This window comes from Ailuropoda melanoleuca, chromosome 4 (genome assembly GCF_002007445.2).
Source record: "Ailuropoda melanoleuca isolate Jingjing chromosome 4, ASM200744v2, whole genome shotgun sequence".
In the NCBI taxonomy this organism is placed as follows: domain Eukaryota; kingdom Metazoa; phylum Chordata; class Mammalia; order Carnivora; family Ursidae; genus Ailuropoda; species Ailuropoda melanoleuca.
Genome location: NC_048221.1, coordinates 112,648,573 through 112,676,521, shown reverse-complemented (window position 1 = coordinate 112,676,521; position 27,949 = coordinate 112,648,573). Strand labels below are relative to the sequence as shown.

Genomic DNA, 27,949 nt, shown 5'->3' with positions numbered 1-27,949 from the left:
CCACATAATTTCTGAGAAAGCTGAAGCAGTCAGAAGAGAACTTGCACAGTCTACCACCACCACATCCACCCACCCTTCAGCATCTGCTCCCACTTACGGTCTGTTCTACAATGCGCGTTTCTGTAACAGGCATTAACTCAAATATTATTGCTGGTGGGGGATGATGTCACTCTAATGTGGAAATTGGGTCGGTTCATAAGTAATTTTCCCCCCAGCACATTATTGTTTTGTGCCACCAGATAAGAGTGGCTGAATGTGAAGACACTAATGGAATGAGCTGAATGAGTAAACTGCAGAAAGAATAAGGTCATTTGTATGAGGCCTTTTCACTCCATCTTTTTACTGATTCCGTTGGGCCACAGGTTCTGTCTTGGAAGTCCTGATTGTGTACTAGCAGCTTCTACCTTCCTTCTACCAAATTCTATCAAGCTGCCTTTGTCCTTTTCTTGGAAAGGTGAAATCCTTCATTTATTGATATATAGTTGACCCTGGAACCACATGGGTTTGAACTGTGGGGTCCACATTTACATGTTTGTTTTTTTTTAAGATTTATTTATGTACCTTGTACACGTGGGGAGGGGAGGGGAGGGGCAGAGGGAGAGGGAAAGAGAGAATCTCAAGCAGACTCTGTGCTCAGGGTGGAGTCCGATATGGGGCTTGATCCCACGACCCTGAGATCATGACCTGAGCCGAAACAAAAAGTCAGAGGCTTAAATGACAGGCACTCAGGTGCCCCTCCCTGCTTTTTAAGAGTTGGCAACAAAAGCCACAAGGCATTTATTTATAGCTGACCGCCTCAGTCTCCATGGGACCAAATCATAGGTGAAGGGTGCAGAGGTCATGCCTGCTGCCCTGTGACTACCTGGTGAGGCCATCAGAGGCCATTAGCAGACCGCTGGGGCCCAGGACTCAGCCAGGCTGCAGGTCAGCCTGTGGGTGGAGAGCTCATGAGAGCAGGGAGGAGGCTGGACTGAAGCAGAAGGACAATGCCCAGAAGGCAGGGGGCAGGCCTGCAAATGGTGAGCCCCGCCTCAGTCCTCCTGACGCTGGGCTCCACGGTGGCCTGGGGTGGCCATGGGCCTTGGGCCTCTGCGGGCCAGGTACAGATCTCTCCCCGTGGCCTCTGGGAGGCCAGCGGCCGCTGGCCATGGGCTGGAGGTCCACCTTCTGGCAGACGGGGCTGTGCTAGGCTGATGGCCCTACCCACAGGCCAGCCCTGTGGCTGCTGCTGCTGAGCTGGGGCCACCACGCTTGGCGACTGAGCTGTCCCAGGGCCGGGCCCACCGCTGCCGTTGCCCTTGCCTCGCCACCTAGCCGGCCTCCATGGTTTGTTTTCAACAAACAGAACTGCAGGGCTACAAATGTATTTTCTTTTCCTTATGATTTTCTGAATAACATTTCTTCTCTCTAGCTTCCTTTAGTGTAAGAATCAGGGTATAATACATACAACAAAATATATGTTAACTATGTTGTTAGTAAGGCTTCAGTTCAAAGGCTCGCTATTAGTAGTTAGGTTGGTGGGGACTCAGAAGTTATATGTGGGTTTTTGACCTTGTGGGGGTCAGGGCCCCTTCACTCCTGGGTTGTTCAAGGGTCAACTGTATTTATTTATTGGGAATGTTAACCTGTTCTTTAAAACTATGTTAATTGGTGTTTTTGTTAGTATGCAATTTCCAAAGTTGGATAGGTTTGGAGTGGTCTCCCGGGTATTTCTTCCGTAAATTCTGTTATTTTTAGTGTATGAATTTGAGAATGAAAAATTTTTGGGAGTATGTTTATCATGTTATTGCATAAATGCCTGTATGCTGCCTTCCCACTTGTAACCATGGAGAAATTATGCATGCTCTTATCAAACGCTAATTCCCCCATGTGTGGAATGTATTCCAAACCCCTTTTTGAGGACACTGCTCCTGCTCTTATCCTTTTCCTACCTTATGAGTTTTTCGCCTTTCCCGGAACATTCTCTTCAATATGAAAAACATGCTGCTACTTCTCCCGTCTTAAAAAAATTCTCCTTCTCTTGATTCCACATTGTTTTCCAACCTACTAACTTCATTCTTCTCTTTTCAGCAAAACTAGTTGCAAGAGTTGTTTGTATTCATTATCTCTGGCTCTTCGCTCTATTTTCTCTTCATTCCAATCCAGTGTGGCTTTGCTCCTTCCCCACTCCACCAAAATTCCCATGGTCCAGGTCACTGATGACCTCACTGCTAACTCCAAAGGTCAATTTCTAGTCCTCATCCTACCTAGCAGCATTTAACAGATCACTGCCTCCTCCGTGTCCTTTGCTTATTTGCCTTCTCCTCTTGCTCCCTTCCCTTCTCCTGACCTCCTAGTGCTGGAGGAACCCCGGCCTCAGCCCTATTTCTCTTCCTTCTTCTCCTCCATTTAGTCCTTTGGTGATCCCATCCAGTTTCATGGCACCATTATGCTGAAAATCCCCAAATTTAAATCCCCAGGGCAGAACTCTGTCTTAAACTTCAGACTCATGTATTCAATTGCCTACTCCACACCCCCACTGGGACGGTTCACGCACACCTCAAAGTCAGTGAGTCTAAAAATGAGCGTCTGCCATCTCACACCCAACCTGCCCCCTCCGCAGCCTTTCTTTCCCTGATCGGTTGATGGAAGCACCCTGTTCAGGGGGCTTGGCCAAGTATCTTAGAGTCACTCCTGCCTCCTCTCCACGTATCACACCACCCATCAAACACATCCGCAGATCTGCTGGTTTGAGAAATGAAATATATTTCAGAATCCAGCTGCCTCTTACCACCTCCGCTGCTACCGGCCTGGGGCAAGCTACCATTGTCTCTTGCCTGGATTATTGCAAAAAGCTCCCAACTGGTCTACTTTCACCTTTGCCTCCCCACACTACAGTTGTCACAGTGGTTCCGTAAAATATATGTTAAATTTCTTCTTGTTCGAATCTGTCCGGTAGTTGTAAGTCAAAGCCAGTCCTCCCAGCGATCTTCAAGGCCCCGTTTTGTCTAACCTGCCAGCGCCACCTGCCCCTGACTTGCTCTTCAACCTCTCCTTCTCCCCCTCGCTCACTTTGCTCCAGCCCGATTTCCTCTCTGCTGTTCCTCAAATACATCAGGCACGCTCTTGCCTTACGGCCTTTGCAACTGGCTATTCCATTTGCCTGGAACACTCCTCCACGTCCTTTAAATATTCACTCCAATCTCCCATTCTCAATGAGGCTTGGCCTATTAAAAAATGCAGAACAGTTCTATCCCCATCCTCCTGTGTTTGCCCGATCACTTTACTCTGCTTTCCTTCCCCCAACCCCACACTTTATCACCTTCTAACCCATCAAATAAATTATTCATTATGTCTACCATTTCTTATCTATCTCCCCTACTAGAGTGTTTAAGTCCTATGAGAGCAAGCATCTTTGGTTCACTGATGTGCTCCAAGGACCCAGAACAATGCCTGGGCAGATAATAGGTATGCCATAAATATTTGTTGTATGAATACGTGACAGGCTCGGCTCCCACTGGCATTACTGTGAAGTGCTCTCAGGTAAAAATTCCACACATCACTTGTGCCTCACTAGCCCCACACTGATTAGTGGACTAGGTTACATGCCATGCCCCAGCTGGAAAAGAACTTTTCAACTTCTCCTTTGGAGAGGTGGGATTCACAAGGTGAGAAATTTCCCAAACACGGGAAGGTTGTTGAAATAGTACTAAAACAGCCAAGAAGCCAAGCCACTACTTTAGACTATGGAAAAAAATGAAAATTGTATTTTCATCAACTTCCTATTAAGAAGATCTTCTCAAGTAGTAAACACAGAAATGTATTTAATTTAAATGAGAGAGGTGATAATTTATCAATGCTTTTAGAAAAAGAGCAAACTTTATTTTCTATCATATTGGAGGACACTGGCTTGATTGATACTGTTATTATTCCCATTAATGTTTCATGTCGCATGAGACAAATAAAAGGTATTGCAAATAAAAATTATTTTTATTCCAATGGAGAAGAAAATTGCATGTTTAAAAATCAAATTTAGTATCAAAAGAAGACATAAAAAAGTTTCTACATTAAGAAAAATCTGATGGTGAAAACATCACCAACCTTCTGATGACTGCAACATACTTTACGTGAACCTCTGAAAACCTTTGCTCCAAGTTGCAGCGTCTGCTCAGAAACAGTGCAGGCAGGGCAGAACTTTTCACCTTCTGACGGAATACGAAGTTTAAGAGTCCTTTAGTATAAATATTCATTCATCGGTCTTGGTCGGCGACATTTAGCTCCTTAGGGTATAAAGCGGAACTCTACTGGGAACCTGCGACCAGCAGCCACGCCTCCCATCCTCAGGGGAGTTTGCTTCTGTGGGACTGCGGGGCCTACCAGGATCCGGAGACAACCGCCTTCAGGGCTGTGCAGCTGCCCTGTGACGACTGGAACCGGCTCACAGCAGCAAGCTGGCTAGCGGCCCGAAGAGGGCGACTTCCTGTACCTGCATATGAATGCACCTGTCCTCCCTAGGCTCACTCTGTAGTGGTCCACCGGCACCAAAGAGCCAAACGGTGGCATTTTGTCTAAATCCCCCTGGCCACCGGTTTCGGCTGAGGATGACACTGTGTCTGATAGGTCAGTCTTCCCTCCAGGATTCAAGCACTTTTCGATTCCAGGTTCATCTGTGTGGCTGCCTTTGGAATTCCGAGGGATGCCGCCCGGTTCACAATCTTGAAGGCGCCTGTGGTGATCTTCACTGAGCAACAACACGATGGTTCCGCCGACGTGCAGCACTCTGACGAAAAATGGTAATCGGCATGAGTATTTCTTTCTTTTTAGACAACAAACAATCCCACTTTATTTAAAATATTTGGTGTTTTTAATTTGAAATTTAATTTTATCTATTTAAACACAAGGATTTTGATAATTAGGTAGTATCTTCCATAATGCATATTCATTATAGTAATTACAGAATCACTAGCACAAATCTGCTTTAATTATCTATTTTTACTCTACTTAAAAGGCAAGCCTCCAAGTAATTCATAGTCACATTCTAATAAGTACAAAGGAAAAGGCAAATGAAAGAATCCTACAGAATCAGCATATATTAGAGGTAGTAGGCTGATGGCAGAAGAAAATCACCAGAGAGAGTGAGGACTAGCTCAAGGGAAGGACAACAGGGAAGAGCAGGAAAGGAAGGGAAGACCCTGAGATGCAATCGCTTGACCAAATTCTGCAGAGCACGTCTAGGTGGAAAAAGGACGCACACCATCGTCCAACGAGCTGCTGAAGGGATTACTGCAAGTTGGAGAGAGGCCAGTAGAGAGTTAAGGAGGGTGGCAAATGCTACCATCCAGGCAAGTCTGAGGTGCCCCGGGAACGCATCAGGGGGGTTCCCAGACCTGCACTGTGAGTTAAGGACAAGCGGAAGCGAGGCAGGCTAAGCGACAGCGAGGGACTGGAGCAAGACAGGGAGCTGGAGGCAGAAGAGCAGCAGACAGGAGCCGCGAGGAGGAGGCGGCACTGAAAGAATTCAGCAGGAGGGTGAATCAGAGAGGATGGGAGGGGAGGGAGGGAAAGAACACTGTTTGGAATCTGGTGAGGACCTAAGGAACAGGGTGGGGTGAATTCTAATCCACAGTTGGATATACAGCTTGGAGGCAAGGAGAAGACCAGGGCTCGAGGTAGAGATTTCAGAGTTTTCAATAGTACATGTAGATAAAGCCATAACAGTGGAGGAAAAGGCGGGGGGTGGCAGTACTGAGTGAGAAGAGAAAAAGGGCCAAGGAACAGAGACTTCACACTTAAGGGAGGAGAGAGGATGAGGGTCCATGAAACATAACCCTACGAGAAAGTCTGGACAATAGTGATGGCATGGAAGACAAAGGTGTACACTTTCCAGAAGGGAATGGTCTCAACAGCGTCTAATGCTGCAGGACGTACAAGTGACTAGGATTACAAGAAGTCGTTAGTGAACCTGGACACAGCGATTGTGGTTGAGGGCAGGAGCAAATGTTGGTCTGCCAGAATCGAAGGGGGACTGGAAGGTGAGGAAGCAGGGATGTCAAGTGTAGACTATTCTTTCAATAAGTTTGGCTGTATTGGTAAGGAAATAGGTGACAGCTCAAGGGCCAAGAGTTTCAGGGAATCTCCCCCATGCCAGACAAAGATGTCAGGAGCTCAAGTAGCTTTCTCTCACCTCAACAATCAGCAAATCAAGACAAGTTTGTCTCCCAACTACACTGTCTTACGCTACACTGCCTGTATAAAACCTCGAACTATATAAAAAGTAAAAAATCAAACCATAAAGACTGTGAGCAGGTGTCAGGGAGGCATGGTCATAGAAGTTCCTTATGTCCAAATAACATACACTGATCCTACTGAGGCCTTCAGATTAGAGGGGAAATCTTGAATACCTTCTGGAAAGTTCCAGGCTAAATGTAAGTCATTGCTCACACATATTAGTATTTCACCATGAGCTGGCTTAATAGTATGGCTGGTGAGTTACCTAGTTAGGCACAAAGGCTATGGTTATTAACCCTGGCTGCACAACAGAATCAGCCCAGAGTGGTTAAGAAATACACCCACGTTCTACTCCAGACCAATTAAATTAGAACCACAGTGGGGAGGGGTGGAGAATGAGTGTCAGAGTTTTTCAAAAGCTCGTGAAATGGTTTTAATATGAAGTCAGGGTTGCAAAATCTGCTTGAGGGAAACGTGTTATCAGGCAGAAGGGAGTACAGGAGCTGAGGAAATGTCTGAATTGTAGGTGTTGCCCAGAAAGAGATCTCACCTCACATGTCAAGGGTTAGGTAACTGTGCAGCAGGGGAAGCTGCTTAGACATAAGATAATACACAAAGGAGTGTGGAGCGCCCAGTTCACACGATGGAGCTGAGATGGCTCTTAGACGGGCTTAGACTTTACATCAAGCTTTAATTTTTCTTATGGAATGTCAGCCTTGACACTGAATTTTCTCCACCCAAAACCCATGGCTCATTTTTTCTGTTGGTGACGTTATTTATATACAGGCTGTCGAACATCTAAGTTGTCTTGCTCTATCAAATGCCCAACTGAGACAATTTCATGAACTGACCTCTTAGTCATATCTTTTTATTCCTCACTGTGTTCTAGGTTCTCTCCTTTCTCAGCTTAAATGATCAGAAAACTGGTCTCACTGTTTGAACCTCTCAAAGAAATACTTTCACTGAACTAGATTCCCTGAGGCTGACCTTAGAGACCATGACATGAATAACATTTCTGCATCTTCCTTCTACAGTCAGCAGTGTTGTAACCGCTCTGTTACCGAATGTTCCTTATGTGAAGTGTTGTGTGGTTTAGTGGCTGTGATCTTGAGAAAGTTCATCTTTTCTGGGTCCCGGTTTCTCATCTGTAAAGTGCTGAGGATTAACACAGAGGAGGCAGGGTTTTTGTGAGGATTAGGAGTAAATACGTAAATTACCTACTTCGGTGAATAAAATACACGTCACTATTTCAGATGCTCAAATTTCAGGCAAGAATGACAAATTAGTATCTTTTTCAGAATAAAACTTGTCATAGTATAAGTCAATATGGAATAACTATTTCAATTATAAGCTTCTGATTTGAAGCCTCAGAAAATTAAACTACAAAAGCTTTGGGGAATTACTAAGATGCAATCAAATCTTAACTGAAGACTTAGGATATATTTTAGTTAGATGCCCAATAACTCAAAAATTATAAAAATAAACTCAACAACTTACCTCTCCATTTCTTGTAGAATGTTTTTGATGTCTTTCCCTAACTTAAACTTTTTCCCAAATGGAATGTCAGAAATAATAATATCGACACTCTCCGAGGGCAGTGGCAATTCTGAAATACAGAAACCAGAGAATCCAGTTACGTTAAGTTCAAATATTTACAACCTAAATACGAGAAAATTGAAGTATGCAGAATTACTTTTGCATATTAAATAAAATTTAGGGTTGCTAACATTGTTTCCAAGAAATTATGTTTCCAAAAGGTTTTTTACTAAAAAATAAATGGTAACGTTATTATATTCTGTCCTTTGAAAATTGGTTTTTCTGTTATGTAAAATGACATAAATTAAGCAGAATCTTAAATTAATCAGAAAATTGAATTCTCTAAACATATTACATGACTAGAAAGTTGCCAGATCCAAGAAGAAAAACGTTCATTTGTCTACAAGAACCTTCTACAAATGATATTCTATAACTTTCATCTCCATCTTCATAGTTACATTTATAATTTTGCATGTGTAGGTCTATTTGCTTTTAAAGGAGATGATCTTAGCTTTCACTGAAATTTTAAAGGAGACCCAAAAGGTTAATTAAGAACATCTACTTAAGTCCTAAGACCAGACAAGAAGCTAAACAAATCAACAAAATGAACATTATCACTAAACAAAATTGAATACAGTGTTTGATTACTAAATCCAAACTTTTTTCTCATGTTTACATTTCTCAGAAATTAGATTATCAGAAGGTAGTACACATAATCTTAACTTCTACATTTTCTGAGTATACTTTTCATTTTCTACTTATTTTACTTGCCATCCATCATGTAAATTGGATATTCATAAGGTAGATGTCCCAATTTTCATTTTGAATAGCATCTAATTCTGTAAAAATCAAATAAAATTTAAATATTCATTACTACTTGAATACCATATAAATTTTTGTTGGCTGGAAATTTAAAAACAAAACAAAAAGTCCCATTACCTGGGAAAGTCTAATGAATACTTGATAATCTCACCTAGTTCTAACCCTTGCTTGAAATTAGTAGAAGAAAGAATAGGTTGTTAGAGAAAGTCTCAGGATAATATTCTTTTAAAGCCAGGGATGAATTTTTTTTTTCTTTCTAAGTCATACATTTTTTTAAAGATTTCTCTATTTATTTGGGGGTGAGGGAGAGCACAGCAGGAGAGGGAGAGGGAATCTCAAGCAGACTCTGTGCCAAGTGTGGAGCCCGATGCAGGGCTTGATCTCGTGACCCTGAGATCATGACCTGAGCCGAAACCAAGAGTCGGTTGCTCAACTGACTGCGCTATCCAGGTGCACCCAAGTCATATTTTAACTTCATGCATTTAGTTTTAGGGTATTGATCTAGGACATGTACATTTAAATACTGTTTCTATCCTTTTTGCAGAGCTACTCAAGGCAATGTACAGTGAAGGCAATCATGGTTATCGGATGTTTTATACATGAGAAACCACAAAGTAGTTAACTCTTAGGTTTGAGCCCTCGTCTTTCTTTTGCATTCACACACACACACACACACACACACACACACACACACACTAGCTGCCCAATTTGTTCAGGTTTGGTTAACTTTTTTTTTCTTGTCAGTCTCTATTTTTATTTGCAACTTTCCTACTCTGTATTATATAATCTGCTAAACTGCTTTAAATAATTTTAGAAGTTGAAGGAACAAACTTAACAGAACAATTCTTTCAAAAAGTTCTAGAACTAAGCAATGCTCTCTTCCAATAGAACATAAAATAAGCTTTTGTGGATGTGTATGAAAGGACAGGCAGGCCCTGGTATCAGACAGCTTAGATTTGGCTCTTCCACTAACTAGCTAGGGGACTTTGGGAAATTATTGTGTTAGTTTCCTTGTCTGTAAAGTGCTAAGAGGACCTATCTCAGAAGTTTACAGGTCATTTATGGAAAGCATTTGGAACAGTGCCTGGCACGGAGTGAGCACTCAATAACGGTTAGGTCTTGTTGTGGTTGTTATGCACAATGTCCTCTCCAGGTGTACGGGAAGATGACAGCCGGGTAGAGACCAGGGGGCCAGAATCCTTCAAAGCAGCTCTGCAGAACATAGCACGTCATTCCCCCAGCTCCTCCAAGGCCATGCAGGGCAACTGCTTCCAGATGGGCCTCTTTCCTACTCCTTTCCTCGTGCGGTGGTTCTCAGAGCCTCAGTATCTCCCAGGCAGCGTCATCACGAGCTACCAGCAGTAGTATCTCCTGGGAACTGCAAATGCAAATCCTCGTCCTCTTCATCCCAAATCTACTACCTAGTGTGTATCAGAATTGACTGAAGGCCTGGTAAAACAGACTGTTGGCCCCACCTCTGGGGTTTCTGATGAGGAAACTCCTGAAATCATGAGCACCTGACCCATGATCTTCAACACAGTAAAATCTTTTAAATTATTAAATGCTTTGAGCTGCCTGCGAACAAAGAGTTTGCCTGTAACTAGGGAGATACAATTCTGAAATAGAAACATAGCTCAAAACAAATATGTAAAAATCATCTCTTTTTTACAACTCTGCAGGATGATTCAAGACCATGAAAAAAATTTAACATACTGGTGTGTCTTGAACAAAAGAAATGCTCTATTTCTCCCTCTTTCCAGGAGCAAAATGGGTAAGAACTGCTTAAAACTCAGGATTACAGCCCTAATATATTTTCTTCCAATAGGTTTTAAGAGCCTTTAAGATACCTTTTTGTGCATATATTCAGACAAATGACTAAATAAATAAAGATCTTCTACAAAATTGGGCAGACCCTTCCAATTTTCTTTCCTCATACTTTCTACTGTTTGAACATTCTTTCCACTGTCTGGATTTATAGAATTTGTATTCTGTCCTGTGTCTGTAATTCTCACAGTTGTTTAAAATCAGTTGTATATTTAAGTTGATTCAGGCCTCATGACCAATCATTTTGTCTTGGCTTTCTGTATTCTTCAATTGATTTATCTCTTAGATGTTTAGATTTTATTAAAATTTTCCACTAAAGGGTTTATTAGTGAAATGTCTGAACTTTTTTTAAAAAAGATTCTATTTATGTTATTTTTAGAGAGAGAGTGAGAGAGCGTGTTCATCAGTGGGGGCAGGGCAAGGGGTAGGTGGAGGAGAGGGAGAGAATCCTGAGCAGATTCCATGCTGAGTGTGGTGCCCCACGCAGGGCTCAATCTCACCAGCCTGAGATCGTGACCTGAGCTGAAACCAAGAATCAGATGCTTAACCGGCTGAGCCACCCAGCTGCCCCCACCTGAACTTTATATTTGAAAACGTCTTTGTACTAAAATGACATCTTGGATGGGCATATTTTTGGGGTCACACTTAGTGTCAGTAGCCTTGTAAACAGCCACTATTCTATTCACTATACTGCTCTATAACTTCCTGTTTCTTTCCATTGTGGCCAGATTTNTCAATCTCACCAGCCTGAGATCGTGACCTGAGCTGAAACCAAGAATCAGATGCTTAACCGGCTGAGCCACCCAGCTGCCCCCACCTGAACTTTATATTTGAAAACGTCTTTGTACTAAAATGACATCTTGGATGGGCATATTTTTGGGGTCACACTTAGTGTCAGTAGCCTTGTAAACAGCCACTATTCTATTCACTATACTGCTCTATAACTTCCTGTTTCTTTCCATTGTGGCCAGATTTTGAAGTTTATTGCATATAGATTATGCCCTTTCTTTGGTTGCTGATGCTGATTCTTTTTCCTTCTATTTTTATTATTCCTTATTTCAATAAGTGCAGGAGAATATGAATCCTTCAATAAATTTTCACTCTGTTGTCCTAATCCAGAAGCTCATAATTAGTCTTAAATATGCAAAATGTAGTTTGGCATCTGGAATTGATGACCTTTTAATTTATAGTCCAAACAGGAACATTTTCAAGAACAAGATGATTAGAAATAAGATTACATACTTTTTGAAATATTTATTTTCTCACAAATTGGGTTTATTATTACAGTGGACCAAAAAATAATATCTGGGCACATTGAAATAAAAAACCCCACAAACTCTTAAGATATTATTTTAACATTAAAATTAAGTACAATGACTTTTTGTGGTCTGTATTTTTATACTGATTCATTTCTTAGATGTATCAGTCTCTAATCTGATGCCATTGTGGATATTTTTCTGAAGAATATAGTATTTTTTTAAATAGGGACTTCAAATTTTTTTCATAAAGCTGCCTGCAATACTCTTCAAAGTTTCACTTGTATGGCTAATAAACTTCTCTGTAGACTCTAATATTTTTCTTTGAGAAAATACTTTATTTACAGGTTCTAAAGTAATAGTAGAGCCATAGGTTCTAAAGTAACAGTAGAGCTCCGAGCAAATTCTGCTAACTGGAGGATACTCTCAATTCTATTTCTTTCTTTCATAGGGAAAGTGTAAATATTTCAGCTCTCCAGTTCAGTCTCTCCACTTAGAGTGCCTTTGACAAACATTTTCGCAACACAAGCCTCAGATAAATTGTCTCTACTGTTCTTTTAATTGGTTTATCAAGGGCAGAGGCTGTAGAATCTAAGCCCTTTTCAATTTGATTTCATTCCATTCTAGAATATACATTTATCCAATTAAAGAAAGCCATTAGAAGATTCTTCCTATAAGATATCCAAGGTGTATTTGTAGAATTTCAGAATTAAATCTTGTGCATTATTAAGCTCTCAGTTTTAACTTGTTCATTTCTTCCTTGGTGTTTTTAGAGATTTTAATGTCCTCCTGTTGCCAGCTTTGTTATTCATAGCTGCAATTCATCAAAAATTGCAAAAACTTAACTTTTGGGGCATTACATTAAATTCTTTGATTACAGATTTCCAATGGATTTTTTAAAAAAAAAAATGCAACCACAATGAACCTATTGGTTTATTTAAAAAAACTTTTATAGGACAATTGTAGAATACTTTGGCTGATCCACAAAGCCATTCTTTGAAGGCTTAAATATTTTTAAACCCAACTGATGAAGGGCAAGGGAATAAAATGTGTTCTGTTATGAAGTCTGTTTATTTTTTTGCAACAATCTTCATCACAAAGTTTGCAAGTCAGTCACCCCATGTATATTTTAAAAATGTTTTTTGAAAACATGTTTTTTGAAAAGTTTATTTTTGATAACTTAAGTTTCTATTTCATTTATAGGACATCAGAGCTTGTTTGAAGACAGTTGTGAATTATGCGGGTACCAGGCCAAACTCCAAGTACACTTCTGCTTCATAGATTTCGTTGGTAGAATATTAATTACCATTAGATACTGCATGAAGAAACACACATGCAGTTCTGAGCTGAATTTGCAATAGCACTCACAATCATGAAAGATGTTATCTTTGACAGAAGAAACTTCCTAAATTTCCAAGAACTGGGAAAAAGAAAACCTAAAGCAGCACTGGAACAGATTTCATGGATTTTCTTGAAGCATCTGATAACACTGATATAAAACCGGCAACCTTTAACTGTCTGCAAAGGTCTTCTAACAGAACCAATAAATTAATAGCTATAACTTCATTTTGTTTATGTACATAAGAAAACTTGGAATTGAAAATGAGCAAAGTTAATTTAGAATAGTCATTTGATCTAAATGAAAAGTCATGCTTCACAGAATGAGAGTTAGATGCATTTTCTTTAGCTGCACTTGATAACTAGCTGTCTTAGGGCTCAGTCTCCTTAAAATAACTACTATGTTCTGGAGTAAATGCTAATGCTCCTATACACAGATTGGTTTCATTTGATCCGTGATGTCACCATGGCCCTCAGTGGATGATAAATGTCTACAAACATTTTACTTAAGTAATGTGTTCATCAGCTTTCTTGAGAAATGGAAACTATTAACTTTCGCATTCAACACATGCTTTAAAAAACTTACTACTGTGGAGTTTGTTACAGAATACAAGTGTTATCAAATAATAAAAAAGGACTGATACCACACAACAAACTAAAAGCCATTATACCAAAAAACACTCAACTCTTTGGGGTAAACTTCTTATTCCCTATTTCCACATACTCCACGTACACCTAACCCTTCACTTCCCACATTTCCTCTGATTCCCCAGTGGGCAGCCTGGAGGCTTCATGAGTCTCACATAATACGGCATGGGCCATAAGGCACGTGGCTGGAACACAGGGCCCAGGCCAGCAAGGGCAGGATAGGTACTGCAGGAAAACTCACACTGATATGAAAGAAAACGCAACCAGCACATTATGGCAGCTTATGGGTGTACTGAAAAAAGCACGTCTTCCTCCTACAGGGTTGAAATGAATGACACCTGAGAACAAAGCACAGTTGTTGGCAATAAGCTTGTTAAAAACTCTCCCCAAAGTAATGTGTGACAGACAATATAGTGTCTAACTGGAAATGAAAACATTCCTTTTTTCACCTGTCAACAATTTTGTCATTTTAATTAACTTATACGTGTGTTTCTTTTGCTCAAATGTGTATATACTACAGCTCTCTGTCTTATCCTAGGAATGTATATATATCTGTAGATTAACAAAAAACAAAGCCTGACCAATGACTAATTAGTTCCTAAGATAGCCTGTAACATAATATTCATTTGGTTCCAAACTTTCATGATAATTAAAACTTAGGAATAAACACAAGCAATTTCTGCATATTAAAGGATCATCTACTTTCATACCAGGAGAAAGTTACAAAGTAAACATCACTAAAAAAGTAGAAAAAAAATACAGTCATTAAAGCACAAAGAGAACAAAGACAGTGATTCTGCAGAAACAAATCATGATGGGAGTATTACTAACTTCCTAAACATATCCACATTTACAGGGGTCTTTAATCGTGCTGTGAGTTAGGCAATGTACTCAATGTGCTCATGTGGTAAACCCCCACCACAGGCTCTATGAAGTAGGGAGTATCTTCACATTTACACGACAAGACACAGAGGTCCAGGATTTTGCTGAAGGCCACACACTGGAGAAACAATGAGGAAGCGAGGATTTATACTCTGTCTGTTTGACTCTCCAGTGTCTCCGTGCTCTTACTACAGTAAAAAAAGGTGTGAGATCCTCACACCTGTCAATGTTGAAAAAAGGACTGATTCATGGGTCTCGACATTCTAAATTGTGTTTATGACTAAAGCTTTTAAAGGGAAAACCAAATCAGTGAAGAAAATAAACACTTGGCTCTAGCTATAATGTCCACCTCTCAAGTAAAGATGTGTAATGAAGGGCTAATTATTAAATAGTTAATGCTGGGCCCTATGTACACAAGATATATATGGTTCCCTCTAGACTGAAATTTAATGTTAAAAGGTTAGGATGATGAAGCAATTTAAAATAGATGGTTTATTCTTTCCTCCAGAAAGTTACTCTGAGTACAATTCACAAAAGAACAATCTACAAATGACATAATGTGAAAAATGTTTTATCGCAGTAGTAATTGAGGAAAAGTTTGAAAAATGTATCAAATTTATAGTTTCCAAGACAGCAATACTGCAATAGGATGATACTATCTAGCCTCAGCAATGTCTTAGGGAAATGTGCCCTGCCAGCTGCCGCTGGTGTAACCTAGCATAGCTTCGATTCTCAAGTGCTCTGTTCATCCCCAGGCCTCTTTCTCTTCTCTACACTCATTCCCTAGGCGATCTCCTGGATTTGAAAGTTAACTATACTGACGATGCCTCACCTCTCCCCTACACACCAGATTTGGGTCTGGGGCTACTAACTTGCCGTCTTCTCCACTTGGTGCCTAATGATCACGTGGAACTTAACAGGCGCCAGAACTTCAACTTGCTCCCCAGCAGTTCTCCCCGACTCGGTGAATGGCAACCCCACCCTCCAGCTGCGCAAGCCAGGAAGCTGGGTCATTCTTGCTCTTTTTCTCACATGCCACATTCAATCCAACAATAAATCCTGCTCGCTCTATCTTCAAAAAATTAAGTATCTGACCTCTCCTCAACACCTCTGTAAATAGCACTTGGGCCCGAGCCACCTCATTTCTTACTGGGTTATTGCAACAGCCTGAAACTAGTTTCTTTGTTTCCTGGTTCCATCCTCCCTGCTATTGTCTAGTCTTAACATGGCACTTAGAATGATCCTTCCTTTGTCTGCTTGGTGCCACAGAGAACTTTTTGTTTTCAACACTGAAAAACAACACTTGAACCCCTTTGCTTGTTTTTAAAGTGAAATCTTATGGAAAATGCCCCCCACATGAAAGTAGATAAAAATGGAGTTGGAAACATGGCAGAGGTCAGACAGACAGCTGGGTACTTCCTTCCTGATGCCTCTGAAGCACTCTGGAGATTGTAAAGGGTTTGAGAAATCACTGCTCTGCAACAGCTGAGGAAGCCATCCCAATCTTCTTGAAAGTCCCCCAAAAACAGCTTTCTGAAAGACATTAGAGTCATAAAAGCTGATTTCAGCCTCATCATACACTGGTTTCCTCTAGAAACCTGTGTCTTATGTACAGAGTCCCCTTAAAAACCTTGACAGAGGGGCGCCTGGGTGGCTTAGTTGGTTAAGCATCTGTTTTGGCTCAGGTCATGATCCCAGGGTCCTGGGATCGAGTCCTGCATGGAGCTCCCTGCTCAGTGGGGAGTTTGCTTCCCCCTCTGCCCTCCTCTCCCCACCCCCACCACTCGTGAGTGCACGCTCACATTCTCTCTCTCTCACAAAAAGAAATAAATTAAAAAATCTTTAAAAAGAAAACAAGAAAAACCTTGACAGAAAGGTTGAAAAAGTAGTTGTTGGCAGCAAACAACTATGAGATCTCAATCAACAATACAATTTCTTCTTTATTCTGTTTTATTATGTTTTTATGCATAAGTCACCTTAATATTTTCTTCTTGATACTCTACTACTTTCCCACTACAATAAAAACTTTTAAAACAACATTTTGTTCCTCCAGATTTTAGGTTCAACACTGGGACCATCTACTATCTACCTATTCACACTGTGTCAAGAGAATACCATTTTCTCAGCTGGGAATTGAATGTCCTCGTTTTTAAGGGAGAAAGATGTACTAGAGGAGAGGGGAAGAAATAAAGAATGTGAAGCTTGTCTCAAATGGTCTAAATACTCTGGGTTTTAAGGAAATATTATTTTGATTGGACTGGGCAGAGTTGATTTCTAGTCACGTTTGTCATTGCTGACCCCCCATCAGTGAGAGGTTTCCCTCTACCTCACAGGGTAACCAACTGTCCTGGTTTGCCCCAGTTGTTCCAGTTTTAGCATTGGAAGTACTGGTTTAGCAAACAGGGATGGTTGGTTACCTCATTCCTATACGCCACAGGAATACTGTCCAATGTGACAATGGGAAAGGTAAGATAATTCAGAACATTTCAGTTTATCTCAAAGAAATCTGAAGTTTTATTATTATTATTATCATCATCATACTGTCCTTTTTATTTTATGCTTATATTAAGTGATCCCTGGTTATGATTTGAGAAATGGTTCAGATACAACAAACACATCTTAAAAAGGTATTTTTGCTTAAATGTTTGGGGAGACTGAATAAATGTTGTTACTAATAATGAATCTTTTGAAAAATAAGATTGATTGTAATTATACTATTGGAAATAAATCAAGGATTAGTGCTACAGATATTCTATAGGGTACGAACAATTCAACTTTTATATATGGAAAGTGAATTTCGTTTAATATTATGATTCTAAATATATTTACATATGTTCATTTTCCCAGATGTTTGCATTTTTTTTTTTAAGATTTTATTTTTATTTGAAGAGATAGAGACAGCCAGCGAGAGAGGGAACAGAAGCAGGGGGAGTGGGAGAGGAAGAAGCAGGCTCATAGTGGAGGAGCCTGATGTGGGGCTCGATCCCATAATGCCAGGATCACGCCCTGAGCCGAAGGCAGATGCTTAACGACTGCACCACCAGGCGCCCCCAGGTGTTTGCATTTTTAATATCTTACCTATGACAGAGACTTTAAGTAACTCAATTTTATCCTGAAGGCCTGCAGCTTTCAAATTATCACATGCACCTAGTAACCCCAGGTGTTTGCATTTTTAATATCTTACCTATGACAGAGACTTTAATATCTTACCTATAACAGAGACTTTAAGTAACTCAATTTTATCCTGAAGGCCTGCAGCTTTCAAATTATCACATGCACCTAGTAACTGTGAGTCACTGACGTCAGCACCCACATAATACACATCCTATGAGGAAAGAAAGTCATATTTTAAGTATGAATTAAACTATCGGACATTTTACGTAGTTAAGAAAACCTACTTGCTTCTTCCCAGATAATGAAAATGAATTTAATAGATTTGTTAACTCAGTTTAAAACACATTTACAGTATTTCTTTAAAATGATATTCAATAGCGAAAAATTAGAAGGATTCATTAATTTTACAAAACTATCCATATTTTACAATAACAAATGTCTAAAGAGTTTGGGGATTAGCATAATCTGTTAGGACTAATCACTGAAATTGCTCACATTTTCCTAAATTCATCATAGTATTTTAAGCTATTTAATTAACCCTTCATAATCCATTTTGACAACAGTCAATAGCAACTCATGTAGTCAAAGCTAATAATCCTAAAAAGGCAAGCTATTTGTAAATAACTGGGAAGTGAATATACATATAATGATTAAAGTAAATATATTGCTTGGCTCATCAAACTTTAGAACTTACTGGCCATTCTTTAGCAGCTTCCAAAAGTATTGTTCCAAGTCCACACATTGGATCTAAGACAAGTGCACCAGCCTACAGACAGAAATATTGATTTCATATTATTCAGCCTACCATAAATATGTATTATAAAAGAACCTAAAACTTGAAACCTAAAGCCACATTTCAAGAGTAATGATTGCTTTTTACACTGTATTAGGAATTTCAGGTGGCTAAAGCTGTAAGGCAGGTGTACGCTCGGCATATATGTGATGCATGAAGATTAGGAAGGTCCCTGGTTGTACCAAAGTACAGTGAGTGTGAAAGAAAATGTGGTGTTTACACGAGAGGAGGCTAGAGAGTCTGTCAAGATGCACGGGGTTATATGCGGCATGGAGGAGCAATCCCGCATCTTGCAGGTAGAAAACAATACACAGCTCATGCTACAGCCCACAGTAGGGCATCTGAGGCTTCTGCTTCTTACTGTGGAAGCCAGACTCATGAAGTGGTCACCATCCAGAGCAGTGCCGTGGCTGTGGCAGAAAAGCATGACAGATGGTGTACTGGCCCTTAAAGGTGCCATCTGGAAGTGAGACACATCACTTCCACTGCCATTTAACTGGCTGAAGCATGTTAGTCACATGACACACACGATCTGAAGGGGCCAGGAAAGTGTAATCCTACTTGTGCCTGGGGAAAACAGGAAATTTGGAGAAGAAAGGAATTATTCCCATTCTGGGGGAGTCACATCGTGTCGCATCTTGTAGGTACTGCAGGGATTATGGTTCTATTCTGCAGAATGGGAAACTACTGAAGGGATCTGAGCAGAGAAGTCACATGACATTTACACTTCAGAGGGATCACTCTGGCTGCTCTGCTGACAATGGACAAGAGAAGGGTAAGAGTGTTAGGGAGTCTAGTTAGGGGAAGCAGGCAAGAGATGATGGTGACTTGAATTAAGAATGGTATTGGCAAGGGGCGCCTGGGTGGCACAGCGGTTGAGTGTCTGCCTTCGGCTCAGGGCGTGATCCCGGCGTTATGGGATCGAGCCCCACATCAGGCTCCTCTGCTATGAGCCTGCTTCTTCCTCTCCCACTCCCCCTGCTTGTGTTCCTTCTCTCGCTGGCTGTTTCTATCTCTGTCAAATAAATAAATAAAATCTTTAAAAAAAAAAAAAAAAAGAATGGTATTGGCAAAAGTGGTGAGAAGTGGTTAGATTCTAGATATATTTTAAAGGTGGAGCCAATGGACTGGACGTAGAATGTTAAAGAATGACAATAATCAGAAATGACTCAAGTTTTTGACCTGATCAACTGGAAGAGTTCCCTGTTCCTGAGATGGGAAGGAGAAGCTTCAAAGGAGACAAGAGTATAGTTCTGGACATGTTAATTTTGAAATACCTCTTAGACCAAGTATGGATGTCAAGTGATTTGTTGAACATATGGGTCTGGAGTTCAGGGGAGAGGTTCAGGCTACAGATATAAAGTTGGGAGCACTCAGTGTTAGTCATAATGATATTTAAAGCATCAGAACTAGATGAGTCATCTAGAAAGTGAGAGAAGTTAAAAAAGAAAAGTCTATGGGTTGGACCCTGGTGATCTCCTAAGTATAGATGTTGGTAGATGAAGATTCAGCAATGCATACTGACAGCAGCACATACTGATGTAGGAGGAGAACTAGAGTGGTGTTCCAAAAAAATGTGGAAAAACACGTTTCAGGAAGGAGAGTGATGACAGTATCCAAGTGCTAATAGGTAAGTAAGATGAGCAGTGTCAGTGGAGTCACTGGTGACGACAGCCTGATGGAAGTGGGCACAAGAGAAAAGGGGAAGAGAGGAAGTAGCGACACCAAATATGGACAACTATTTTTAAGAGTTTTTCTGTAAAGGGAAGCAGAGAAGGAGCATGTGAGTTCAGGAAAGGGTTATTTTCTTAAATTGCAAGATATTAAATCAAGAGTACATGCTGCTGGGAATGTGCAATAGAGAGAAAAGTCCTGAAGTAGGCATGAGGTAATAGAATCCAGGAAGCAAGTACAAGAGTGAAACAAGGACAGTTCACTTATTGCAATGATGATAATGCAAAGTACGTGGGCACAGACTCCAATATGTTGGTAGATTTGGTGAGGAGAACATGCCGAAGTTCTTTTCTGATTCCAATATTTAAGTCAAATAAGAAGCAAGAGAATGAAAAGTGTGGGGAAGGAAATGACTATAATGGTAGAACATAGAATCCAAGCTGTGAAGGAGGGGTGAAGACAGGTAGTAAGTAATGCACAATGGTAAGGTCAAATGACTAGAGGCCGCAGGGTTAAGGAACTGTGTGGTAGCATGCTAGAGGAATTGAACAGGAAAGAGAAAGAAGCTAAGAGCAGGATTCCTGAAATTGAGATTTTTGGAAGGTATACCCCTCTGGGTATGATAGGTCCAGGATATGACTAAGGTAGATCATTAGAGGTAGGGAAACCAAGACGCTAAGGGGTCAGGTTACAGAGCAGACATTGAGATCATAAAGAACAATGACAGGAATAGTGGCTTATACTCTCATAGAAATGACAGGAAGAGAGGTCTGCATGTGACCAGGCTAATTTCATGGTATGTGCTTCAATTCACTGAGAGGTTCTGGGCAGAAGGAGCAAAGAGAAGCAAGCAGAACACCTACCCCTCCAGGCCCATGGTCCCTTGATAGGTCTACAGAGGAAGCAGAGTGCTCAGTGGACAGCCAGGTTTCAGTCCGAGCCAGAGGGCACCTAATGGAAAGAAACATAATGTCCTTCAGGAGAGAGAGAGAGAGAGAGAGAGAGAGATTTTTCCTCTGGGTGGAAATTCTAAGGATAGTATCCTTTGGCTACCCCATGAAGGGGCTCTCAGTAAAATGAATAATGGTCTAAATGACAATTTAGTTAAAAATAACAATGGTATGAGAACTATTTTTTATTAAGATCTTAATCTGTGTCAAACACTATGCTCTTCCTCCCCCCAACATGGTCCATACTCCATGGTGTAATCTGACCTTAAATATTTTTAATGTCTTTATGTTACCACATTCTCCAGCTATGACATTTGGGTAACTGGGCAGAAGTCGACAAGTATTTCTGTATGCTTCTATTTTTTTTTTAAAGATTTTATTTATTTATTCGACAGAGATAGAGACAGCCAGCGAGAGAGGGAACACAAGCAGGGGAAGTGGGAGAGGAAGAAGCAGGCAGAGAAGCCTGATGTGGGGCTCGATCCCATGATGCCGGGATCACGCCCTGAGCCGAAGGCAGACGCTTAACCGCTGTGCCACCCAGGTGCCCCTCTGTATGCTTCTATTATTAATAACTAAGACTTACAGAACTTGATTTCCCCTGTTTGGATATGTAGGAAGGAGAAGAGTTTGTGGTAAACATGAAAAAAATCTAACATCCTCATGTTTAGATTTCACTGTTAGTGGCACTGCCATACCCAAGGTTGGATACTGGGATCATTTACACTGTGGGTTATTATAATGAAGGATAATTGGAAGAAAGGCAGACAGGGACAAAGGGTCCGTGCGCTAAGGGGAAACCATCTTAAAAGGATTTTACACCCACCCTGGAAGTAGCCCTCCTTTCTCATGGGATAGGTAGATGACAAGAACCTGACAGGCGCAGGGAGGGTCAATCAGATTAAAACAGTCTGCCCAACAAGCCCATAAAACCCCTAGATCTAAACTGGCAAATCTCTCCAGTTCCCTCCCTCTTCGGAAGCTTTGCATTCTCAGTAAACTCTGCTTTGCTGCCCACCACTCTTCATCTGGTGTACCTCTGCATTCTTTGAAGCAGCGTGACCAAGAACCACGGGGCGGTAAAGGAAAAGAAATCCTGTAACAATTACTAAACTCCTCCAAAACAACTGTGCCGTGCTACTTCTTCACATGCTTCAACAGGCTTCCTGTGCTGGTGGTCACATTTAGAGAGACAGTTCTTACTCTAGGTTCTAGCAAGGCAAACCCACAGTAAGGAAAAATTTTATCTAATATCAGCTTTGGATATTTTACTTTCTACTTTTCTGACAAATGGATGTTTATGTCAAGATAAAGGTAACATTTCAAACTTGTATAAGGTGGTTATATAAATTTATATTTATATAATATGTATATATATATATATATACATATACATATATATAGTTATATAGTTATATAAACTGTGGTGAGATCACTGGCAGTTTGGTAACCATAACTCTCTCTCCTTAGACTAAAAGAAATTTGGACTAAAGATTAAAATCAAATAAAAAAGAAAATCATGGATCCTGGATTCTGGGAACATGATAATCTTAAAGTAGCTTTCTCCTTTTCTCTCAACTCCAAGCTACTTACTTCCCCTGGGCCCAAGTGACGCTCAGACGTAGAGGCAACTAGTGCTAAGAGAAAGCCCTGGGCTTCGTTCGGGTCCCAGAAGGAGCTGCTATGGGGCCTCTCAGCCATGGCTGGGTGGGAGATTAGAGAACAGCACTGGAGCCCGGGTTTGGGGGGAAATCATTGGAACCAGAGAGAACCTGGTCTTCAGAGATCTACAGATCTTCAGGGAGACCAGTGAATAGAAAAGCTGTCACCTAGAAATAGAAAAGTTTTCAGCATGGCTGACAGAGTCTCCTTACACTGCCAAGCCTGGTGGCACAAGAGATCCATTTGCCTTCTACCATTTAGAGGATTTTAGCCATTTAAAATATTTTAATAACCACAGTTGAGTCCCAGTGAGCCAACGAGAAAATAATGGTGCATCCAAAGGACAGGGGTCCATGAGTAGCTAGAGGGTAAATAGGCAGAACAATCAGAACATACATCTAGTGAAACAGAGCTCCTGCAGGAGACAGATAAGTATTTGAAGAAAAGAACTAAGAACTTCTAGAGATATTCAAATGTAGTGTGCACACACACAAAACTTTTCAAAGCTAAAAGACCACGATTTTTAAGCTAAAAATTCTGATGAATAAAGTAGAACATATCTCTATGACTTTTGTTATAGCTTGGAAGATTATGTTCAAGAATAACTCAAAATGCAGACCCAAAATATAAAGAGATGGAAACCATGTGAGAAAGGATAAGCAACATGGAGGATAGCTCCAGGAAGCTTAACATGTTTATTTCAGAAGCAGAAAATAAAGTAGTTTAAGGTAAAAGTCACTAAAGCAAAAACAGTTGAGGCAATAATAATCAAATAAGTAATGAAAGAAAGAGTGCCTGAGCCAGAGAAATGATAACTTTTATAATTATTATATATTCCAAATAATTATTATAACTTTATTACCCTAGCAGCAGCTAATATACTTAAACATTTTCTATATGCCATGCACTGTCGTAATCACTTAATAAATGCTAATTCACTTAATTCTCACATGACCCTAGGAGTTTTTTTTTAAAGATTTATTTATTTTAGAGAGTGAGTGAGCTCATGTGTGGGGGTGGGGGGAGGAGCAGAGGGAGAGGGAGGGAAAGAATCTCAAGCAAACTCATTACTGACCGTGGAGCTTGACGCGGGGCTCGATCTCACAACCCCGAATTTGTGACCCGAGCCAAAATCAAGAGTCTGACGCTTAACTGACTGAGCCACCCAGGTGCTCCCCCCAGGAGATTATTATTTTCATCTCACAAATGAGAAACTGAGGCACAGAGATGTTAAATACCTTGCCCAAAGTTTCCCAGTCAGTAAGTGGTGGAGCCAGAATTAGAACTCAGGCAGTCAGATACACCAAGTTCTGGGCTGAGTAGAAAACACACATATGTAAGTATATCCTGCTAATATTCCTGAACTTCAGAGGATTTTTTTTCTTCCAAGATTTTATTTAAAGTCAAGTTAGTTAACATATAGTGTAGTATTGGTTTCAGGAGTAGAATTTAGTGATTCATCACTTGTATAAAACACCCAGTGCTCATCACAACAAGTGGCCTCCTTAATGCCCATCAGCCATTTAACCCATCCCCTGAACTGCAAAGTGTTGAAGAGAAAAGTGTTCCAAGCCTCCCAGCAGCAAGAACAGGCAGCTGTACAGGGAAAGGAAAACCATACTGGCATGTACTGTTCATCTAGAACACAGGGAAGTAAAGGGCAACAGGACAGCATCTACAGACCTCTGAGGGAAAGGAACTGCCACTCAAGACTCTAACATCCAGCCAAGATGGGTATGTATCCAGGATGAAAAACTACTTTGAGGATATATAGGAATTTCAGACAGTGTATTATTTGGAAACCACATTTGAGGAAATTACCTAAGAAAAGGCTATAACCAAGCAACAAATAAACCAGAGCAGAGACCTCAAATACGGAAAGACAAAGTGAAGCACAATGGGGAGGAGTGACACACCTCGTGATATGTCTTTGCATATTTATACAAGAATGTGTGTGTGTATACACAATTAGAGCTTAGTGATTAAGGACAGGCTGTTTAATGTAAGTGCAAAATAAGAACTTTTGAAACAGGAGGGGCATATTTCAAAGGAAATTCTGACACATGATAAATAATTTACTTCAATCTTGTCATTGGGGGTTGAGAGTGGAAGGGTATAAAAATGTTACAAGGGAGGAGGAGATGGGTCAGGAGAAGAGAAGAAAAGCACTCTAGGGCCCTCATTATGATAGGAAAGAGGGTAAGTTTGGAGTACCTTGGTGCTAAAAACAGTGTCTTGACAGAGAAAAGAGTTGATATCTTGTTTTAAAGAAACAGCAGAGTTCTATGTGTTTTTTTTTTTTTTAAAGATTTTATTTATTTATTCGACAGAGATAGAGACAGCCAGCGAGAGAGGGAACACAAGCAGGGAGAGTGGGAGAGGAAGAAGCAGGCTCATAGAGGAGGAGCCTGACATGGGGCTCGATCCCATAACTCCGGGATCACGCCCTGAGCCGAAGGCAGACGCTTAACCGCTGTGCCACCCAGGCGCCCCAGAGTTCTATGTGTTTAATCAAGAGAGCTGGGAACAGGAACCATTAGTAGAACAGAACAGTAGAGTATAATCTCCAACCTCAAGGACAGCAATGAAATAATTATCAAGTAACTTGATCAAACTAGCAAAAATAAAACTAAGAAACCGTGTAAAAAGTTATAAACAGAGTAAAATGAAGAATGTAATCAAGTATGTCTGTCATAATATTGAACTCTCATGGGAAGACAGAGACCATCAGAGAGGATAAAAACAGAGCTGTGTGTTCTAAAAAAACATACTGAAAGCAAAGTTGAAAATAAAGAAGTGGCAAAGAAATGCAGCAAATGCAAAGAAAAAGAAAGGAATAAAAATATTAATAGGACATGAAATTTAAGTTTAAATTCACTAATCAAGATAAAGAGAACTCTGTGTTACAATAAAAAGGCACAATTCCTGATGAAACAATAAAAGTCATAAATGTGCATATACCAAACTAGACAGAAGCTGACTAAGGCAAAAAGTAGCAAAAGTGCAAAAACTTAAAAATATAAATATACTAACCTAAAGAGATTTTGAAATACCTCTTTCAGAATTGTGCAGATAGTAAAACAGTAATATAGCAGACATTCCTTGACTAAAAAATAAAATTATTTTCTATATCCACAGAACACTTCCAAAAATTGATCCAGATCTTGGTCACAGAGAAAAACTTAAAATTTGAGTAGAGGTTTTACAGGCCATGTGATTGTGACATAAAAGATTAGAAGTAATAAAAATGTAGCTATCTTTGGACTCAGCTTTTTCATAGCCAAAATACTCTCAGAAGTTCAACAATACATAAACCATATTGCTGTAGCAGTTGATAAATGTAAGTGGCAACAGAAAGAGAAAGAAACGGATAGAAAAAAAAGAGAAACAGAAAGGAAAAGAAAGCAAGCAACCAAGACGTCCACCAATCAGCTGATTATGCAAAGAACCTGGCTATCAATAAGAATGCAAATATTTTCCTTACCTTAATTTCAGCGAGAGAGGCCATTGCCCAGGCTATGGTAGATCTCAGGCCTGCTGTCTTGATGTAAGCTCTGCTGGCTAAAGGAACTCTACAAAGAAAAAGACCTGATGATACACCCAGTATTACTGTATGGTAAAGAAGATCATGATATAAATAAAAATGATTAACCTGTTCACATCTGTGACTCATCTTAACACATTCATCTAACATACAGCTACGTATCTGCTAAGTTACAGAATATTTTAACCTTATTACAAAAATACCTTCTCTAATAGGCACCATGTCTCACCAGCCAGTGTGGTATTTCAGAAAGGTAAATTTGTGGGGCGCCTGGATGGCTCAGTCGGTTAAGCACCTGCCTGCAGCTCAGGTTATGACCCCAGGGTCCTGGGATGGAGTCCTGTGTTGTTGGGCTCCTTGCTCAGCGGGAAGCCTGCTTCTCCCTCTGCCTCTCCGCCCACTTGTACTCTCTCTCAAATAAATAAATAAAATCTTTTAAAGAAAAGAAAGGTAAATTTGTTGGACACTGAAATTTAAACTCTTAGGTGTTTCATTTATAAAAAATCAAATCACGTAGGAGGGAAAAATCTTTCTCAAATGTTAATATACTGTCCTGCCTTCCCATACGGAATATATGGTAACTTTTCTTGCTGATCTGGAGTCATCAAGAGGAACATACCGTTTTGTGATATGGATGTAGTATGGGAAGTAGGACTGAAGAGGTGCTAACCCTTGAAATCTGTTTTCTAGAAAAAATCGCTTTTATAAATTTGTTCTTTGCTCATTTGCATCTTTCTCAAAAGATGAAATGAAGCATGACATTGCATTGTCTAAAATAATTTATAGAATGAAGAGCTGAAGCAGACACCTACCAAATGAGTTCACTGGCCTCCATTATATATCACTTCATACTTTATCCTCTACCTCGTCGCTGTTACTATCAGTGTTTCCAGATTTGATAGGAGTTTTCAAAATATTATTTCTATCTTTCTAATGCAATGAACAAGAAAGCTTGAGAAAAGCTATTACAATAACCTTAAGCATTGTTTTTTACACCCTGGCTTACAGATGCATAAATGTGATCTTAGAGCTAATAGGGTATTCCTATTGAATTTTTATAATCTTTAAAAATATTCCACGCCTAGAATCTAGAAAAAGGGAATCTATATCACATTATACTATGTACACAGGGATGTGCATATAAAATGTTTTAAAGATGCCAACAATATTTACATGCTTCCAAGGAACTGGAAATCATTATATTCATCCAACTAGCTCTTTCTTCCCAAAGCATCTAGAAAAGTACCAGTTATATGGTAAGTGTTCAACAGATATTTTAGAATAAGGAAACGAATCATTTGCATTTATTATCATATAGTACCCTGCAAGATTAGAAAGATACCTGAAGTAGATTTGAAAAACTGGAAATACTCTCCCACAATAAAAGAATAATGGCAACAAAATTTGTAGACTGTTCAAATGTGAATTTTAAGAACTGTGCTCTATTTTCTATTTAAATAAAAACTCCAGATGCCAACAGACTAAGGGCCTGTGAAAATCATTTAATAATAGAAAGAATTAGATATAATTTTCAGTATGAATCACGTAATCAGTGAATGATTGTAATCAAATCTTTTACAGCTCAAACTAGCCAGATTAAATCATACGCATTAAGCACCAAGAAAACACTCAAGTAAAGAACTCAAATGCTTTGCCTTTAGCCCCCCTGTGTTATATCGATGTTTCATATTATAAATAA

General features: G+C 40.0%; 1 protein-coding gene across 7 annotated transcripts in view; it reads right to left on the bottom strand.

The window, feature by feature from the left end:
• Positions 1–3,860: 3,860 nt before the first annotated feature.
• The window catches only part of THUMPD2 (THUMP domain containing 2), a 39,144-nt gene continuing 15,055 nt past the window's right edge, over positions 3,861–27,949 (bottom strand). The window contains exons 6-12 of one of the 7 annotated variants that reach the window (XM_034659614.1): positions 26,191–26,278; positions 20,958–21,068; positions 18,322–18,393; positions 17,724–17,838; positions 7,705–7,813; positions 7,269–7,362; positions 4,585–4,759 (exon numbers count right to left, since the gene is read on the bottom strand). In XM_034659614.1, the coding sequence (XP_034515505.1) occupies positions 4,718–4,759; positions 7,269–7,362; positions 7,705–7,813; positions 17,724–17,838; positions 18,322–18,393; positions 20,958–21,068; positions 26,191–26,278 (631 nt within the window). In that variant the 3' untranslated portion in view covers positions 4,585–4,717. Of the gene's footprint in view, positions 4,760–7,194; positions 7,363–7,704; positions 7,814–15,840; positions 16,047–17,723; positions 17,839–18,321; positions 18,394–20,957; positions 21,069–26,190; positions 26,279–27,949 lie in introns of those variants that run through there. The other 6 variants (XM_034659615.1, XM_034659613.1, XM_034659612.1 and 3 more) reach the window with 6 other exon arrangements.